Source organism: Coregonus lavaretus (genome assembly GCF_964263955.1).
Source record: "Coregonus lavaretus genome assembly, chromosome: 23".
Taxonomy (NCBI): Eukaryota; Metazoa; Chordata; class Actinopteri; order Salmoniformes; family Salmonidae; genus Coregonus; species Coregonus lavaretus.
The window spans coordinates 21,246,631-21,267,356 of record NC_140010.1 but is presented as its reverse complement, the minus strand read 5'-3'; the positions used below and the strand labels follow the sequence as shown (position 1 = coordinate 21,267,356).

The window sequence follows — 20,726 nt, the reverse complement described above, 5'->3', positions numbered from 1 at the left end:
TACTTGCACATGCTTTTTCTATAGGATTGAGGTCAGGGCTTTGTAATGGCCACTCCAATACCTTGACTTTGTTGTCCTTAAGTCATTGCCACAACTTTGGGAGTATGCTTGGGGTCATTGTCCATTTGGAAGACCCACTTGCGACCAAGCTTTAACTTCCTGACTGATGTCTTGAGATGTTGCTTCAATATATCCACATAATTTTTCTTCCTTATGATGCCATCTATTTTGTGAAGTGCACCAGTCCCTCCTGCAGCAAAGCACCCCCACAGCATGATGCTGCCACCCCCGTGCTTCACGGTTGGGATGGTGTTCTTCGGCTTGCAAGCAATCCCCTTTTTCCTCCAAACATAAAGATGGTCATTATGGCCAAACAGTTCTATTTGTGTTTCATCAGACCAGAGGACATTTCTCAAAAAAATACGATCTTTGTCCCCATGTGCAGTTGCAAACCTTAGTCTCTTTTTTATGGCGGTTTTGGAGCAGTGGCTTCTTCCTTGCTGAGCGGCCTTTCAGGTTATGTCGATATAGGACTTGTTTTACTGTGGATATAGATACTTTTGTACCTGTTTCCTCCAGCATCTTCACAAGGTCCTTTGCTGTTGTTCTGGGATTGATTTGCACTTTTCGCACCAAAGTACGTTAATCTCTAGGAGACAGAACGCGTCTCCTTCCTGAGCGGTATGACGGCTGCGTAGTCCCATGGTGTTTATACTTGCATACAATTGTTTGAACAGATGAACGTGGTACCTTCAGGTGTTTGGAAATTGCTCCCAAGGATGAACCAGACTTGTGGAGGTCTACAATTTTTTTCTGAGGTCTTGGCTGATTTCTTTTTATTTTCCCATGATGTCAAGCAAAGAGGCACTGAGTTTGAAGGTAGGCCTTGAATTACATCCACAGGTACACCTCCAATTGACTCAAATTATGTCAATTAGCCTATCAGAAGCTTCTAAAGCCATGACATCATTTTCTGGAATTTTCCAAGCTGTTTAAAGGCACAGTCAACTTAGTGTATGTAAACTTCTGACCCACTGGAATTGTGATACAGTGAATTATAAGTGAAATAATCTGTCTGTAAACAATAGTTGGAAAAATTACTTGTGTCATGCACAAAGTAGATGTCCTAACCGACTTGCCACAACTATAGTTTGTTAACAAGAAATTTGTGGAGTGGTTGAAAAACAAGTTTTAATGACTCCAACCTAAGTGTATGTAAACTTCCGACTTCAACTCTAGACCGGTTAGGATATATATTTTTATGGTGTTATGGTCATGTTTAATAACAATCGATGTATTGTATGTGTCCCACATTTCTATGTGCATTTGTGTGCGTATTCTTGACATTTATCTGTCTGCCTTTACTGCTTGTTAGATAATGCACCACAGTCATACGATTTATGTTACCAAATGGCAAACAGTAAGTCATAGGGATATATTACCACAGAGGCACAAATATGCTTTGTCATTATTGTACACTGATCCCAATGCTGTCGCATATCATTTCATTTGCTTTGGAAGGATTAAGAGACTTATGACCAATGACCAGTGTGATGGTTTATGTGTTTAATTTGCTATATTAGGTGAAGTGTATTATAGATCTACTATATGATGTACAATTACTGGACTACTGTGAACATTGATTGGGATACCATATGACACAGTGCTATTTCATGCCATTAATGGTACAGTACAGTGAATGTCATAGAAAAGGCTATTGTAAAGGAAAGAGAGAGAGACGCACATATGTCCAAGGACGACACAACCCCAACTCTGACTGAAGCAGAAACATATTGGCTTATTCCACACCAATGACATCATGCATAACCAAATCCCTTAAGATCCCAACACTGAGGCAGCCGCAGCTCTTCCTTCGCCCTTCAAGCACTTTAGGTTCCAACTTTTTCCATTTATTTTGTTCTGCTGGAGTCGGAGTCTAGCTCCCAGAAGGCTTTTGGACCACAGTGGAGTTTCAGTAGTAGCTTCTGAACCAAAAGAACCATGCTGCAGCAGCAGAGTAGACATGGAGTTTAGACATAGAGTTTCTCAGGTGCCAGCCCAACCCATCCCAGCACTGTCCTAGATGTCTATTCTGCTTGGCTTCCCTCACTGCTGCTGCTTAGCCGAGGTGTCTGTCAGTACGGCAGGCGGTAAAGAGTTGCGTGGGCGGCCTTAAGTGAATTTAGCTGTTTCTCCTCAGCACTGTGGTCGCTGGCTGGCCCAACCTGCTTTATGGGAGAGTGCATAATGGAGATAGCTTTGCAGCTGTAACCAGCGTCTATTCCACTAAGCAGTGTATATACACTGAGTGTACAAAACATTAGGAACACCTGCTCTTTCCATGACATAGACTGACCAGGTGAATCCAGGTGAAAGCTACAGTATGATCCCTCATTGATGTCACTTATTGAATCCACTTCAATCAGTGTAGATGAAGGGGAGGAGACAGGTTAAAGAAGGATTTTTAAGCCTTGAGACAATTAAGACATGGATTGTGCGCCATTCAGAGGGTGAATGGGCAAGACAAAAGACTTAAGTGCCTTTGAATGGGGTATGGTAGTAGGTGCCAGGCGCACCGGTTTGAATGTGTCAAGAACTGCAAAGCTGCTGGGTTTTTCATGCTCAACAGTTTCCCCTGTGTATCAAGAATGGTCCACCACCCAAAGGACATCCAGCCAACTTAACACAACTATGGGAAGCATTGGAGTCAACATGGGCCAGCATCCCTGTGGAACGATTTTGACACCTTGTAGAGTCCATGCCCTGACGAATTGAGACTGTTCTGAGGGCAAAAGGGGGTGCAACTCAATATTAGAAAGGTGTTCCTAATGTTTTGTACACTCAGTGTATAATGCATGCAAGGAGCAGAGTGGACAAACATGGAGTCAATCAATCAAGAGATCTTGTTGGATGTATTTAACTTACCACAGTGAGCATTAAGGAAATCTGATGTGAACGTGCACTGAGCATGTACATCTTGATGAGAGAGGATCGAACACATTGTTATCATCTATCATCTGGTTTGATTATGTTTTGATGGTGAAAATTAGACACAGCGTGTTATCGAACCAAAATAGACTATACCTCTCAATTGTGGTCTGAAAAAAGATTTGTATCATTTAATGTTCCAGTGTGATGATCCATGGAACCATAATTGTGACACCTGTCCAGCTTGGCAGTTCCCCAGGAACGTCTCTCTTTGAGCTGTCCATCTGACGTCACTACAGCTAACAGTACCATACCTTTGACTGCTGATCAGAGTGAAGTGGACTACAACTCACATGCATCACTAGATGATGATGACATGCACATTCGTCATGAGAGCCCAGGACATCAGAGAGTAGCCTGATACCAGATCGGTTTGTGCTGTCTTGACAACTCCTTGTCAGTGAGTGATCATGCTAACATCAGGAGGCATTATTATTAACACCTGTTTGTTGACTTGTCTTCATTGGCAGGATCTCCACCGAACACTCTCCGAAGCTGCAGATCAGGAGCCACAGCTACCTGCGGGCGGTGAGTGAAGTTTCCATCAATAGGAGCCTGGACACCCTGGACCCCAAAGGGCTCCTGGACCCCAAAGCGCTGCTCTCCTCACCCCAATACCGCTCGCGAAACGAGAGCTACATGAGGGCTATGAGTACCATCAGCCAGGTTGGTGCTCCCAGCATTACGTCACCGTCTCTGGTGCTACGTCTGTGCAAGGGAGGAAAGTCACATCAAGTCAAAGTCCAAGTCAAATCAGCCATGAAATCAGCCACAAATTCATCTCTCAGCTTGAGATGAATTTTATTTCAAACCAGTCTCAATGTCAATGTTCAGCCCTCAACCATCAAGAGTCAACCTAAAGAGGTGAAGTAAAATGGCACTACCATTCCATTTACCATATCTCCTCTCTAGAGTTACACAGTCTGCCTTACAACCAGTATAATAATCCTAGCTCACTGCCTTTAAAGCCAATTGTGAATTGTCTTATAGTATTTAGAAGATAGCATAACAGAATAAATCATTATAAAAACCGAAACCATTATCACTTTACCTCCATACTGTATGTCATACACATTACTTCATGTTACTCTCAGCTAAATAATAATTTAAACATTGATTAAAAGATAATCATCAAAATATTGTACAGCAATCTATTCCAGGGACATTGTAGATAAAAAGTATTTTCCTTACATTTCAGAGTAAACTAGTCACACAAAATATTTCTAATGAGTAACCTTATGCCCTTTGCTTTTCATGTCTGGAATTACCAATATAACTCACTGGACTATCATCTTTCAAATCTGTGAAATCTCCCAAACTAAAATGCAATAAAGTTTTGGATTAAGAATCAGTTTTCACCAACTGTTTCTTGTTTAATACCCACCCTCAGTTATCAGTGAAAATCAGATGGAATTACAAAACATCTCAGCATGAGTCTTGCCAAAAGCCCCTCAAGCTCTCGTCTTTCTGTGTAGGAGTGGTATGCTTTAGACCGTATCCAAACCCTCCTTATCCCACCCTAACCTACAGAATGTTATTGAACCATCTTAGATGCTCTGGTTCTTGTCTTACCTTTTCTCAATTTGTCTTTTCTCGAAGATCCAAGGTTATTTTAATGCGTTTTGAAAAGGATCGAGGAGAGAGGATGCCAAAAATAGAGGAAATACAAGTTGAGAAGGGAATGCCCAACTCCTTGCTTCAGTAAATCAGAGCTCTGTTTTAGACCCTGAATGAACTCTCATCATCCCAAACAATCTCTTCATTACACTTGCTTGTTCTCCAATTAACATTGACCCTCACTCTCCCATTCTCTTTGACTCTTCCTCCTCTTGCTACTGCTGCATTGTGGTTCCTCTTCTTCTTCTGTATTTCTCTTCCTTTCTTCCTTACTTCTCCTAATGATTTCAGATGTGTTTACTCTGCCCATCAGCATTGAATGTGCACAGCTATTAAACTCTAGGTAAGTGGCTTTTCTATGGTGCGTTCCCCAGGTTAGGATTAGGATACTGATATTTGGATGTCCGGTTGTGCTGCACCCCCTCTCTCCCCCATTGTCCCCCACTCCCCGTCCCCTTGCAGGTGAGTGAGGTGGAGGTGAACGGGCAGATAGAGCAGGTGTGTGAGCAGGTGTACAGCGAGATGGAGTCGCAGGCCATGGATGCATTGGACCTGCCCATGCCGAGCTGCTTCCGCATGCGTAGCCACAGCTACGTGAGGGCCATGGACCAGGGCTGCTCAGAGGATGAGGGGACATCCCTGCTGCCCGCCTCACCCCCCAGGACCACCACCACCGTCAGGACCATCCAGAGCAGCACAGGTCAGTCGGTTTATCACTCTTATAATACACACTGAGTAGTCACAGGTCAGTCTAGATCTGTTACTCTGTTTATCTGGCGAGTCAAAATATACACTGCTCTACCATACCACTGTCCACGGTAGCAAATGGCAGTGTCTTCTCTCGATCACCCTTTAACCACCACCAGCAGCAGTACAGATCTACTGGCTAGCAAAAACAAACGCTGCTGCACAGACCAATAAAGGTCAATGTCTCCACTGGATCACCTTCAATACACACCACCACCACTATGGAAACCCTCAAGAGCGCCACAGGTTGGTGTGTTTATCCCTTTCACAACACATATTGATCTACTTTACCAACACTGTCAGGGAAGCACATACCAGCAAAGGTCAATGTCAAGAAATACTCTCTCCACAGCATCACAGTATGTTCACCTGACACCCAAAACATACACCACCCCCACACAACACACTATCATAGCAGCACTAAGCCTGAGGATGCTTGCTGTATTTGTAAGCAGGAGGATGAAGAGCCTGAGGCTTATCACCGCTCTATGTCTTTGATAGGAGATGGGTCTTTGAGTGCTATGGTCAAAACATGGCTTCTTGCCTGGTCCAGGCCACATGAGGAACATAAGCATCTCTCCCTGGTATTTTAAAACATTATTATTATATACAGAACATTTCAAATCAGAGCTGGTGTGTGGAATAGGCTTGGAGAAATGGCACTAATTTCTAAAATGTGGTTAAGGGATCTGAAGAAAATCCCCTTTTATGATTGGTTTTAATCCAGGCATTGTGAACATGCTTACAAGAAGAAGAAAAAAATCATTTTCTGTAATGAATTGCATATTATCTGAGATACAGTATGTGTTTATATGATAAGGACTCTCTGAAATTCACTGTTATCAAGTTATTTATAAAAAATGAAAGTATGTTTTTATAATTTCACTGAAATGCTTCAAGCGTCTTTATCAAACGTAGAGACTGCCCCGTCAGATGAGTCCCAGATGTCAGTGCTGATTTGAGTTGAACTTCCTGCTACCTAGTTTGACTGTTCCTCTGGGAATTCTTAGATTGTTATCCTAGTGGCAATCCACTGACAGCAAGGCTCAGTTTGACATCCCAGGATGAAACGTTAAGAGACATCTGTAGTCCCAGGAAATGACCACCTGGACCCTTTTGCCATATTCTAAATTAAAACAAATGTATTTTTGCAATAATTATTATATTTATAGATAATCATAAAAGGACAGATACCATGCAGAGGTGGAATGAAATAATAACAGAACTGCTAAGGACAGATCTCTCTAACTGATGTTGAGTTGTGTTGTCTTGTGAACATAAAGGAAGGTGGCATTTGCTTATCTTCAGGTTTAGCTCTTGAAACTGAGAAAGCTTGAGTACTGCAACAACAAAGACTTCAGATATGCGTAGTTGATGAAAAATAAGCTAGGAACAATCTTATGAAACAAATAAATAATAAAGTATGTATTTGACTTCCCCTTCAACTCTTTGCTGGTGCTGCATGTCTGAATTAAGATTGCCACTTTCCATCCTGCTGCTCTGTGCCCGGGGCTAGTCAAGGCAGACATATGGGCTGGACCCACAGGAGAGCTGCTTGGGCGAGTGGAGAAAAGAGAGAAAAATAAAAACAAGGGACATGGGATGAGAGAAAGTGTGGAGGGAAGTTTCTGGACTAGTTAATTTTTCACGATGGCCGTTGGGTCTGAGTGAAAACATCAAGCTGGCATTTGCGTCCCGTCCCGACTCTGCCATCAGCACTCCACAATAACTCTAGATATTTGAGCTGTGTGGGGGATCAGAGGCTGCTCTCATCAGTTTGATGCCCAGATCTACTTTGCATGTTAGAGAATGGACCCGAGAGTGATACTCTTTTTCATTTTACTGTATGTGGGCACAGAGGCAGTATATGTTTTTGTTGTACTCTGTACAGTACAGGTATGTTATTGTCAATGCGTCATACATTTTCATCATTATTTCTCTATAATCTGACCTATGATGTCCTTGTCCACATCAAATAAAAGCAGTCGAAACAGATTTCTAATAAGGCAGCAGAGTAATTAGGCGTTAGGGGAGCATGGCCCTGAAAGGGGTCATCCTCAGTTAAGAGCCAGGCTAAGACATCTAAAGCCTATGCTAATCACTTCCCCTTTCTGGCCCATGCAAATCACTTCCCATTGCATCTCTGATATCCTATTTTCCCACCATTTATAATTTTCCCACCCATTTCAAAAGGCAGACAAGCCATTTTATTTTTAGATAATTCTGCCAAAAAATATATAATTCTATTGATATGAACACGGGCGTCATCCTTTGATAACCTTGCGTGTGAATTGAAAACAGCAGCAACAACGTCATGAACTCTTTTGTGAGGAGTAGAGACAGAATAGGGAGTCAGCCTCAGAGTACGGCCCTGACAAAACCTTGTGGTGTTGTGAGGAAAAGGGTTTTGGTCCACAAGGTTTTGAGGCAGAAATAAGACAGCCAAGCTCATCAGAGTGAGGCCCTGACATTGACGTGATGCTTGGTGTGGAGTGGAGGGCGTGGTGGAGTGGAGGGAGTGGTGTGGTGTGGACAGAGATGGGCAGTATTTATGTTACATGTATTTGAAATAGTATTTTGTCATTTGTATTATACTGGGCTGAACTACACTCCAATGTGTTTTGTAACAAGATACTTTCAAGAGCTGTAATTTGTATTTTCAAAATACAAAATACTTTTCTATAAAAAAATTTGTGGCCCGCTTTCACCCTATGTTGGTATCAGAAGTCTGATGGCACTATAGTGTGAAAAGAACGTGTGTCTGCTAAATTAACTAAATATAAATGTACAGTACCAGTCAAAGGTTTGGACACACCTACTCATTCCAGGGTTTTTCTTAATTTTTACTATTTTCTACATTGTAGAATAATAGTGAATACATCAAAACTATTAAATAACACATATGGAATCATGTAGTAACCAAAAAAAGTGTTAAACAAATCAAAATATGTTGTATATTTGAGATTCTTCAAAGTAGCCACCCTTTTCCTTGATGACAGCATTGCACACTATTGGCATTCTCTCAACTAGCTTCATGTGATAGTCACCTGGAATGCATTTCAATTAACAGGTGTGCCTTGTTAAAAGTTAATTTGTGGAATATCTTTCCTTCTTAATGCGTTTGAGCCAATCAGATGTGTTGTGACAAGGTAGGGTGGGTATACAGAAGATAGCCCTATTTGGTAAAAGACCAAGTCCATATTATGGCAAGAACAGCTCAAATAAGCAAAGAGAAATGACAGCCAATCATTACTTTAAGACAAGAAGGTCAGTCAATCTGGAAAATGTATATGATGAAACTGGCTCTCATGAGGACCGCCACAGGAAAGGAAGACCCAGAGTTACATCTGCTGCAGAGGATAAGTTCATTAGAGTTACCAGCCTCAGAAATTGCAGCCCAAATAAATGCTTCACAGAGTTCAAGTAACAGACACATCTCAACATCAACTGTTCAGAGGAGACTGCATGAATCAGGCCTTCATGGTCGAATTGCTGCAAAGAAACCACTACTAAAGGGCACCGATAAGAAGAAGAGACTTGCTTGGGCCAAGAAACACGAGCAATGGACTTTAGACCGGTGGAAATCTGTCCTTTGGTCTGATGAGTCCAAATTTGAGATTTTTGGTTCCAACCGCCGTGTTTTTGTGAGATGCAGAGTAGGTGAACGGATGATCTTCGCATGTGTGTTTCCCACCGTGAAGCATGGACGAGGAGGTGTGATGGTGTGGGGGTGCTTTGCTGGTGACACTGTCAGTGATTTATTTAGAATTCAAGGCACACTTAACCAACATGGCTACCACAGCATTGGGACTATCATTTGTTTTTCAACAGGACAATAACTCAACACACCTCCAGGCTGTGTAAGGGCTATTTGACCAAGAAGGAGAGTGATGGAGTGCTGCATCAGATGACTCGGCCGCCACAATCACCCGACCTCAAACCAATTGAGATGGTTTGGGATGTGTTGGACGGCAGAGTGAAGGAAAAGCAGCCAACAAGTGCTCAGCATATGTGGGAACTCCTTCAAGACTGTTGGAAAAGCATTCCATGTGAAGTTGGTTAAGAGAATGCAAGAGTGTGCAAAGCTGTCATCAAGGCAAAGGGTGGCAACTTCTAAAATCTAAAATATATTTTGATTTGTTTAACACCTTTTTGGTTACTACATGATTCCATATGTGTTATTTCATAGTTTTGTTGTCTTCCCTATTATTCTACAGTGTAGAAAATAGTAAAAATAAAGAAAAACCCTTGAATGAGTAGGTGTGTCCAAACTTTTGACTTGGCGGTTGGTGACGTTTAAGATTAGGGAGGACGATTAAATTGTTTTAATAATCATGGCCTTATTTCTATTACAGCATATTGGATAACTGTCTGTCCTTCATCCAGCTCAATGTAACATCGATAGGTTTAGGCTACTACATGATACTCGAATTTGCCCTATACCCATCATGAGGTTGCTACAACCTAGCCTACAAATGAAAGTTTATAACGTAGGTGCCCAGGTCGAGACAAAAGGAGTAATGAAGCTGACGAACAGTGACACATTCAAAACCGCCTTGCACACTCTTGCCTGCATCTAGCAGATCTAGGATGTAATCATTAGTCCAAACAGTTGCAAAATGTTAGGTTTTGCAACTAAAACAAGAGTTTATATTGGACAAATTCAGGTAGGTCCATCCCCGTTTCATTCAGTTTGTTTCTGTTTAAGAAAAGTTTTGCAACAAAATTGGCGGAATAAATACACCTATGATCACACAGTTCACTTTTATAGCAGCCATACAAACAGCATCCTCACATCTGCGCGCTCTCCTCCACTCACATTTTCCCTTCGCTTGTGGACTTCAGTATACAACACACCAGCTGTCTGTGACCAGTCAAAAAAAACTCTCCAAGCCAAACCTTCATACCATAATCGCTGCACACAGCCTACATCGTTGTCACCATATTAGCTAACGTTATAGTCAACATACAGTATCTACTAGAACTAACACATTAGTAAACCCACAATCCAACCAAATATCTCTCTCTCGTGCTCTCTCTCTCTCTGCTGCATCTCCTTAATTGTTTAAGAAATGTATTCAAAACTGTTCAACTATTGTCTTTCTCTTTGAGTCAACTACTCACCACATTTTATGCACTGCAGTGCTAGCTAGCTGTAGCTTATGCTTTCAGTACTTGATTCATTCTCTGGTCCTTTGATTGGATGGACAACATGTCAGTTCATGCTGCAAGAGCTCTGATAGGTTGGAGGACGTCCTCCGGAATTTGTCATAATTACTGTGTAAGTCTATGGAAGGGGGTGAGAACCATGAGCCTCCTAGGTTTTGTATTGAACCAGAGGAGGATGGAAAATAGCTGTCGTCCAGCTACACCATGGTGCTACCCTACAGAGTGCTGTTGAGGCTACTGTAGACCTTTATTGCAAAACAATGTGTTTAAATCAGTTATTTAGGGATGTGAATGTATTTAGTATAGTTTTATCTAAAAAGCATAACTTTTTTAATGTTTCACTATGTCTATTTTTATGAAATTCACTGAGTAGGATGGTCCTCCCCTTCCTCCTCTGAGGAGCCTCCACTGATTTACATTTAGTTCATTTAGCAGACGCTCTTATCACACCATAGTGCCATCAGACTTCTGATACCAATGTAGGGTGAAAAGATGGTGAACTACTATAATGAAATTGTATAGAAAACTATTTTGTATTTTGAAAATACAAATTACAGCTTTCGAAAGTATCTTGTTACAAAATACATTGGAGTGTAGTTCAGCCCAGTGCAATACAACATACAAAATACTCAGAAGTAATTAAAATACGTACTGTATTTCAAAAGCATGTAACAGAAATACTGCCCATCTCTAAACTAAGGTAGATAAACAACAACATATAACAGTCATAGCAATCCCAATGATAGCTAATCGCCATGCTGCTGTGAGGGAGATGTATGCATGGCTGAGAGAGAGAGAGAGAGAGAGAGAGAGAGAGAGAGAGAGAGAGAGAGAGAGAGAGAGAGAAATCGAGATGAGAAAAGGAGAGGAGGACCGATCACTTATGGGACAGTTAATGGGGAGGAATGTTGGGGCTGACATTCAGAGGGCACCTCTACCCCTCGTACATGGCTCTGAGTCTGGCTCCCTGAGACATACCATCTGCCTCTGGGAATGGAAAGCAGGAGATGGGCATAATTCAAAGTTGTAACTCAGGTCTCTAGGTTATTTTAGGTGAATGCAATTTACAAGGAAGCCTTGTTGAAGTCAGATACACTTGGTTCTGTTTATCTGATTAAGTTTTTAAAAAGCACAGAGTAGACTGAGGTAAGTTTTTTACATTCAGCATCATTCTGTCAAGGGAAATAAGGTATTCCTATTAACAAAGATATCTACATATATTTCAGGATGTTGTGTATTCCTGGAAATAATCAGAATTCATGTAAACATTACAGTTTTGAAAACATAGCTTGTCCAAAAAAAGTGGTCTCTTGGCACAACTTACGGGGAAAGTTGAGCAGCAGGACAGGGTAAGTTAAGTTGCCTACAAATTTCTGTACTGAATGAAATATTACCACTACTTTTTACATTTTAGTCATTTAGCAGATGCTCTTATCCAGAGCGACTTAGTGAGTGCATACATTATTTTATTTTTCATACTGGCCCCCCGTGGGAATCGAACCCACAACCCTGGCGTTGCAAACACCATGCTCTACCAACTGAGCTACATCCCTGCCGGCCATTCCCTCCCCTACCCTGGAGACCCATGGGGCGGCCAATTGTGCGCCGCCCCATGGGTCTCCCGGTCGCAGCCGGCTACGACAGAGCCTGGATTCAAACCAGGCTCTCTAGTGGCACAGCTAGCACTGCGATGCAGTGCCTTAGACCACTGCACCACTCGGGAGGCCATTAAAAAAAAAAACACAATTCAACACAATCACAATCGCTTTTTTGTCTTTTAATAATTTTAAGCATATTTTAACACAGGCTTAAGACCTAACAAACACTTAGTACTTTTTTAAACACTTTTAAAATAGGCCAGGCCCTGTTGTTACGTCATAGCATCCCGTGTAGCTCAGTTGGTAGAGCATGGCGCTTGCAACGCCAAGGTTGTGGGTTCAATTCCCACGGGGGGCCAGTATGAAAAATGTATGCACTCATTAACTGTAAGTCGCTCTGGATAAGAGCGTCTGCAAAATGTAAATATCCCAGCGATAATGCCTTGCATTATGCCTGGGAAGTAAACACTTCAATTTGCTCAAACATTGTCTCAACTTGCCCCAAGGCAAACATTTTGACTGTATTAGTCCAGACAGTTACAAGGATGCACTTAAAATTATCTACTTTGGTTTAGATACAAGCATCATGAAATTAATTTGACTTACTGAAAATCTGTTATTTTTACCTAACTTGCTTATTACTTTTTCCATGTGATTTCTTCCTTCACAGACTCGATGAAATTATGATCCCTTCCTAAATATTTGGTCAAATTATTAATTTTGTGTATGGTTTCCTAGAAACAAGGGTGGCTCAATTTAACCCTTTGGCTGAACTCTCAGCTACCCATTTCCATGTCATTCTTGATTATTTTTAAAGTCATATTTTACTAGACTCGCGATGCCATCCTTCCAAGTATCGTTAGTCATGTGAGGATGCCTGGAAAGCGAGGCTATATTTGTATATAATGTATGCGGCAGATCAGATTTAGTGCTTCAGAATCCTGTGATACTTTTGAAAGTGTTTTCCATCCATCCTTCCATCCTTAGTAATCTGTGACAGTTGATGTGTGTGAGTGACGTGTTTCCCTAAACAGCTGCGACGATGGGATCCCAAGAGGCCCTTGATGTGTAGCTGCGAGTGGGTTTAGGTGCTGGTGCTGAAAGTAGATGTGTGATTGTACATGACATCCGTGTAATACTGGTGCAAGCTGAGCCCTAGGGCTCTGGCTGGCTCATACATACAGCAGAGGAGAGAGGGAGGAGGAGAGAGAGATGAGAAGAGGAGGGGATAATATTACCGCTCAGGAGTTGTGCAGTCAGAGCTGTTACGAAAGGATGTCTCCTGGAGTAGGACAAGAATAGTGTAGGTACTGAGTGTACTCAGTGTAGGGATCAGTGTTTGGGGAAAGAGACCACTCTTAACACACTAGCTGTTATTGTATTGTGTTTCAGTGACATTTACTGTGTTTCTAGGTGTTTTCTTCAAGAGGCAAAGCATTTACACTAACAAACTACAGTATCTTAAAAATAGTGCCCTTCGTCTCCAACAGGCCAAGCAAGGCGCTAGAATACAAATATCCGCCATCTTACCCTAGACTATTATTTCCTCAGACACTGTTATACAGTGTAAACAACACTAGCTATAGCTGGAGAGACACTACATGACCAAAAGTATGTGTACACCTGCTCGTCAAAGATCTCATTCCAAAATCATGGCCATTAATATGGAGTTGGTCCCCCCTTTGCTGCTATATCAGCCTACACTCTGCTGGGAAGGCTTTCCACTAGATGTTGGAACATTGCTGCGGGGACTTGCTTCCATTCAGCCACAAGAGCATTAGTGAGGTCGGGCACGGATGTTGGGCGATTAGGCCTGTCTCGCAGTCTGCGTTCCAATTCAGCCCAAAGGTGTTCGATGGGGTTGAGGTCAGGGCTCTGTGCAGGCCAGTCAAGTTCTTCCACACTGATCTCGACAAACCATTTCTGTTTGGACCTCACTTTGTGCACAGGGGCATTGTCATGCTGAAACTGGAAAGGGCCTTCCCCAAACTGTTGCCACAAAGTTGGAAGCACAGAATCGTCTAGAATGTCATTGTATGCTGTAGCGTTAAGATTTCCCTTCATTGGAACTAAAGGGCCTAGCCCGAACCATGAAAAACAGCCCCAGACCATTATTCCTCCTCCACCAAACTTTACAGTTGGCATTATGCATTCGGGCAGGTAGCGTTCTGCCAGATGGTGAAGCGTGATTCCTCACTCCAGAGTACGTGTTTCCAATGCTCCAATGGCGGCAAGCTTTACACCACTCCACCCGACGCTTGGCATTGCGCATGGTGTTCTTCGGCTTGTGAGCAGCTGCTCGGCCATGGAAACCTATTTCATGAAGCTCCCGACTAACAATTTGGAACTCGGTAGTGGGTGTTGCAACCGAGGACAGACTATTTTTACGCACTACACGCTTCAGCACTCGGCGATCCCGTTCTGTGTGCTTGTGTGGCCTACCACTTCGCAGCTGAGCCATTATTGCTCCTCGACGTTTCCACTTCACAATAACAGCACTTACAGTTGACCGGGGAAGCTCTAGCAGGGCAGAAATTTGATGAACTGACTTGTTGGAAAGGTGTCATCCTGTGACGGTACCACTTTGAAAGTCACTGAGTTCTTCAGTAAGGTAATTCTACTAGCCAATGTTTGTCTATGGAGAATGCATGGCTGTGTGCTCGATTTTACACACCTGTCAGCAACAGGTGTGGCTGAAATAGCCGAATCTACTCATTTGATGGGGTGTCCGCATACTTTTGTATATATAGTGTATGAGTCATGTGGGGCCTGTCTCCGTGCTTCATTCCCAGAAAGAAGACCACCATGGACTGAGGTCCTGCCTGTCTGTCAACCACTGTTAACCTCCAGCTTAGCAGAGCATGAATGAGGAGTCAGTCCACGTCCGGCTACTAACTCTGAGTCTGATGAGCCTGTCCTTCCTTCCGCTGACGCTGTATGTGCCAAAACACACAAGAGGGCTCTACTTCCACTCTGACCCTGTCGAGGAATACTTAAATATTCTGCTGAAACTGTGAATCAGTTGACAGATACTTCCTACTGTGTACTGGAGCAGAGGAGAGGAGATGCATATGGGAAGAACTTGATATACACAGCAGAATTTCATATTAGAAATTATACATTTTAAGATGGAATGGCATTAGATTCCTGAATTACAGGCTTTGAACGCATGTAACACAGGATAATCTCTACTATGCATGTTTATTAAAGTGGCTTTATGATGCCAAAGCAGATTATTTTTATAGATGTATGCCTTGGTGGCAGTGGGGATGGGGGCATGTTAAATGTTGAAGTCCTTTAGCAGTTTGGAAGTCTTTTAATGCGTTTCTCCATGATTCACATCATCAACTTCTACCATAGCACAACAATGCACATATCCCCTTTCACATTTCACAAGGGCTCACGCTGACAAGAACGAGCTGACATTGTGGGCAATTAAAAGGAAATGGTTGTCATGGCACTTCTTCTTACAATGGATTTGCCTGTCCACAGGGACCTTCAGCGTGGTTTATACCGTACTTGACCGTACTTGACCAACTTCATATTTAGCTTTTACTAGAATTATAATTACCTGTCTTGAGATAAGAAGGCGCTGTGTCATACTCACTCAAGGTCTCAATCCGTTCTCTTGGGTTCTAACTCATAGTCTTAATTCTGTACATTCCCCACACAGTGCTGGTGACAGAGAATAGCAAAGGTAGAGATTAGTCTCAATAACTCAAGCAACAGTGTTTTGTAAGCCGCCATGTTTGTTGTTGTTTTCTATGTAGGACGGTCCTAATTAGAACACTGTACTTGGCTAATGAGCTTTCTCTCCCCTGAAGCCAATAAGGTAGTTCTGTTTTTTATTTTTAATACATTTGCTAACATTTCTAAAAACCTGTTTTCACTTTGTCATTATGGGGTATTGTGTGTAGATTGATGAGGGAAAATAATAATTTAATCAATTTTATAATAAGGCTGTAACGTAACAAAATATGGAAATAGGGGTCTGAATACTTTCCGAATGCACTGTATGAACATACAGTTTGACTCATTTCACATATGTACATACTTCCACCTACACTGCCTGCTGAGTGATCATACATGGCTGAATGCAAGAAATTAAGAATTCAACATGGCTCTCAAGTGTTATACGTCGTCTACCTCTGTGTTTCTGTCTATTCTTGTGTAGCAGGGAGGGAGACATACACACACACACTGTAGGGAGGGACCACACATATCTGAGCTGCCTGTCCGTGAAATGGAGACGGATTGATTAGTCTTCTTGGCAGTGCCGGTGTCATTCACACTGTCCTTTAAGAAAGACCAGGGTTAGTTGGCTCTGCTGAGGAGGCTGCTCTCCCTCTCCTGGCAACAACAACACAAGGCTACTCATCTCATCATACTGATACCCTTTCACACTACTGAGCCAAACTGAGCTGTACTGGGCTGGTCTGCTTATGCATCCACCGTAGTTGCTGAAACCAAACAATGTAAAAAATTAAAACTTACAATTGTAAGGCAACCAGCTGCAATAGGATTGTGCAATAGGATTGTGAGATTGCTCAGCAAAAATGTTATTGAGCAAACTCACAACAAAAAGTTTGTGTGTGAACATTTTGTTGAGGAAACTCACAATCCTATTGCAGCTGGTTGCCTTACATTTGTACGTTGAATCAACATCTTGTTCACTTCATTGTCAAATGTCATACACAACCCTGGAGGGACCTGCTACTAGGAGGCTATTATTAACAGCATCATATCTTTATTCTGCCTCATTGAGTAATGTCTCTACAGCACATTAGGCTTTGATGGACAAATTATGGTTTTGTTATTAGATATATATGTTTTATGTATGTAATATACAGGGAATTGTCATATTATGGTCCTCAATGTATACACACATGCACGTACACCACACACACACACACAAACACACACACACCGACAGTCAAGTTGTTGCAGTAACATCTTCCCCCTACCAACTGGAGAAAGTGCCTCTGTGCTTCTCTATCCATCACATAAAATTCCCATAAACTGACTGTAGACCTCCAATCATGCTTTACATTTTCAGATGATGACAGGAGCCTCACCCAGGACTGTGAGACAGTGTTAGTTCCCATTCCAGGCTTAGAAACAGGCAGTAGGGCCAGGGGAGTCCCGGGGCGGGAGGGTCACACTGCACACACTAATGAGCTCCACAGTCTCAGTCAGATCAGAGCTGGTGTGTGTCTGTGTGATCCCTGCCTCTCCCTGCCAGCCATCACTTATCAAAAATATCTACAGGAGAACTCGCATGGAAAATACAGTAGCTGGCTACCACAGAATCCTTTGCCTCTACTTATAATTAATTCAGATGAGGTTCTTTTGTCTGTCTAATTTAAGAATTTAAGATATGGCATAAAACTGCAGCCGTTGAGATACAGTATGTAGATTTGAAATTAGTTTTATTGTCTTATTTGAAAGAGGAAATGTGAAAGGTATGGGATAGATGGAGGACAGTGTTTTGAAAGGATATAGCTGAATATGACCAAGTTTTTTTGCATAGTTTTAGAACAATCTTCACTTTTTACTTTCCTTGTCAAGGTTAAAGATGAGGCCTACTCTTTTTCACACCATGTTTTAAAATGAAATCCCCAAAATGAGCCAGATTTCTATAATAAAGGTTTGGTTGTTTTAGATGCGGAGATATCAAACGATATCGAATTAGTGGGTGTGTCAATGTGTATAAGAAAGAAGGAGAGAAAACAATATAGGCCATGGTACTATTTATTCAGTCCTGTCAGAGTGTCCGTTTTGAAGTACTTGTCAAAGCAGACAGAACCTGGGGCCAAGACAGAGCAAGAGCTCTCGCTATCAAGGTAACATAAATATCCTGCCACCCTTCATGGATCATTCCTCCACAGACACCTCACTTTGTTAGCTTGCCATGGAATAAAATATGTCATTGGAGATGATCCCAATACTTTTCACAAGTGAAACATACATTTAAGAACTCATTTGAAAAGCATATTTCCAGTACCGTTGGACCTGTATTGATGTGTGGTCCTCTGTAGCTCAGCTGGTAGAGCACGGCGCTTGTAACGCCAAGGTAGTGGGTTCGATCCCCGGGACCACCCATACACAAAAAAAAATTAAAAATTGATGCACGCATGACTGTAAGTCGCTTTGGATAAAAGCGTCTGCTAAATGGCAAAAAAAAAAAAAAAAAAAATGTGCTTCACCAGTTACTGTGGATAGAAGTATGGCGTTTGTCTCTGTGATGTATAGTCAGAACAGATACGACCTCTTCCTCTCAGCCTCCCCGATGCGCCCCTGGTCTGGTCTGGACCTCGGCGCGATGCTTCCCCTCTCCTTCCTCCCACGATGCACCAAGCCCTGTCTGGACCCTGGTGTGGGAGACCCCGAACCTGGAGAGGGGCTGACGTCTGCGCCTGGATCGGCAATCCTCCCGCGATGCACCAAACCCTGTCTGGACCCTGGTGTGGGAGACCCCGAACCTGGAGAGGGGCTGACGTCTGGGTCTGGACTGGTGCCGCTGACCGGAGCTAAACTGGAAACCGGTGGAGCGGACTGCTTTGGCTCCGGAATGGATCCGTTGACCGGGGCTGGATTAGGCACCGGTGGAGCGGACTGCTGGCTCCGGAGTGGAGCCGCTGACCGGAGCTGGACTGGAAACCGGTGGAGCGGACTGCTCTGGCTCCGGAGTGGAGCCGCTGATCAGTGCTGGACCAGGCCCCCGGTGGAACGGGCACGGGCCGTGCCGGACTGGGAACACGCACCACTGGCTTGGTGCGAGGAGCAGGCACGGGCCGGGCCGGACTGGGAACACACACCACTGGCTTGGTGCGGGGAGCAGGTACGGGGCGTACCGGGCTGGCGACACACAACACTGGTTTGGTGCGAGGAGCAGGGACAGGCGTACCGGGCTGGCGACACGCACCACTGGTTTGGTGCGAGGAGCAGGGACGGGCCGTACTGGACTGGGAACACGCACCACTGGCCTGGTGCGGGGAGCAGTTACGGGGCGTACCGGGATGGCGACAAGCACCACTGGTTTGGTGCAGGGACAGGCATACCGGGCTGGCGACACGCACCACTGGTTTGGTGCGAGGAGCAGGGACGGGCCGTACTGGACTGGGAACACGCACCACTGGCCTGGTGCGGGGAGCAGGTACGGGGCGTACCGGGCTGGCGACACGCACCACTGGTTTGGTGCGAGGAGCAGGGACAGGCGTACCGGGCTGGCGACACGCAACACTGGTTTGGTGCGAGGAGCAGGCACGGGCCGTACCGGACTGGGAACACGCACAACTAGCTTGGTGCGAGACGCAGGCACGAGGTGTACCGGACTGGGAACTGTCGTTAGAGATCTCCGACTGTACCAGTCTTTTACTCTCCGCGCCCAGTCCTCCTCCAGTAAGGACTCCTCCTTGAGCCCCCACGAGTGCAGTGGTCGGGGCTCTTCTCTATCGATCCCCGACCAACCTTTTAGCCCCCCCCAAAAAAAAATATTGGGGCTGTCCCGCAAGCTTCCTCCTCGGCCGACGCCTTCTGTGTTCCTCTCCCGTCTGGGCCTCCTCCTTCGCCCAGGGTCCTTTTCCTGCCAAAATCTCCTCCCATGTCCAAAAACTCTTCCCCACCTGTGTCCAGGGTGTCTGCTGCTCCTGGGCACGCTGCTTGGTCCGTTTTTGGTGGGATCTTCTGTCACGATCGTTGAGAGACGGGTCAGACCAAGGTGCAGCGTGGTATGCGAACATTCTCCCAATCCTCTTCTGGATCATCCAAATGCACTCTAGCAAACTTCAGACGGGCCTGGACATGTACTGGCTTAAGCAGGGGGACACGTCTGGCACTGCAGGATTTGAGTCCCTGGCGGCGTAGTGTGTTACTGATGGTAGGCTTTGTTACTTTGGTCCCAGCTCTCTGCAGGTCATTCACTAGGTCCCCCCGTGTGGTTCTGGGATTTTTTCTTGTGATCATTTTGACCCCACGGGGTGAGATCTTGCGTGGAGCCCCAGATCGAGGGAGATTATCAGTGGTCTTGTATGTCTTCCATTTCCTAATAATTGCTCCCACCGTTGATTTCTTCAAACCAAGCTGCTTACCTATTGCAGATTCAGTCTTCCCAGCCTGGTGCAGGTCTACAATTTTGTTTCTGGTGTCCTTTGACAGCTCTTTGGTCTTGGCCATAGTGGAGTTTGGAGTGTGACTGTTTGAGGTTGTGGACAGGTGGCTTTTATACTGATAACAAGTTCAAACAGGTGCCATTAATACAGGTAACGAGTGGAGGACAGAGGAGCCTCTTAAAGAAGAAGTTACAGGTCTGTGAGAGCCAGAAATCTTGCTTGTTTGTAGGTGACCAAATACTTATTTTCCACCATAATTTGCAAATAAATTCATTAAAAATCCTACAATGTGATTTTCTGGATTTTTTTTCCCTCAATTCGTCTGTCATAGTTGACGTGTACCTATGATGAAAATTACAGGCCTCTCTCATCTTTTTAAGTGGGAGAACTTGCACAATTGGTGGCTGACTAAATACTTTTTTTCCCCACTGTACATTCATACTTTGATATGTTGTAACTCTATGACATACTGTGCATGTTTGTTTATGTGTGTGTG

The 20,726-nt window shown here is 43.7% G+C and overlaps 1 protein-coding gene across 3 annotated transcripts in view; it reads left to right on the top strand.

Annotated features, from left to right (window-relative positions):
• dlgap1a (discs, large homolog-associated protein 1a) overlaps positions 1 to 20,726 on the top strand; it is a gene marked incomplete at both ends in the record, with an annotated part of 32,018 nt that overhangs the window by 7,246 nt on the left and 4,046 nt on the right. For all 3 annotated transcript variants that reach the window (XM_084188173.1, XM_084188171.1, XM_084188172.1), the window contains 2 exons: positions 3,459 to 3,654; positions 5,068 to 5,305. In XM_084188173.1, the coding sequence (XP_084044299.1) occupies positions 3,459 to 3,654; positions 5,068 to 5,305 (434 nt within the window). The remainder of the gene's footprint in view (positions 1 to 3,458; positions 3,655 to 5,067; positions 5,306 to 20,726) is intronic.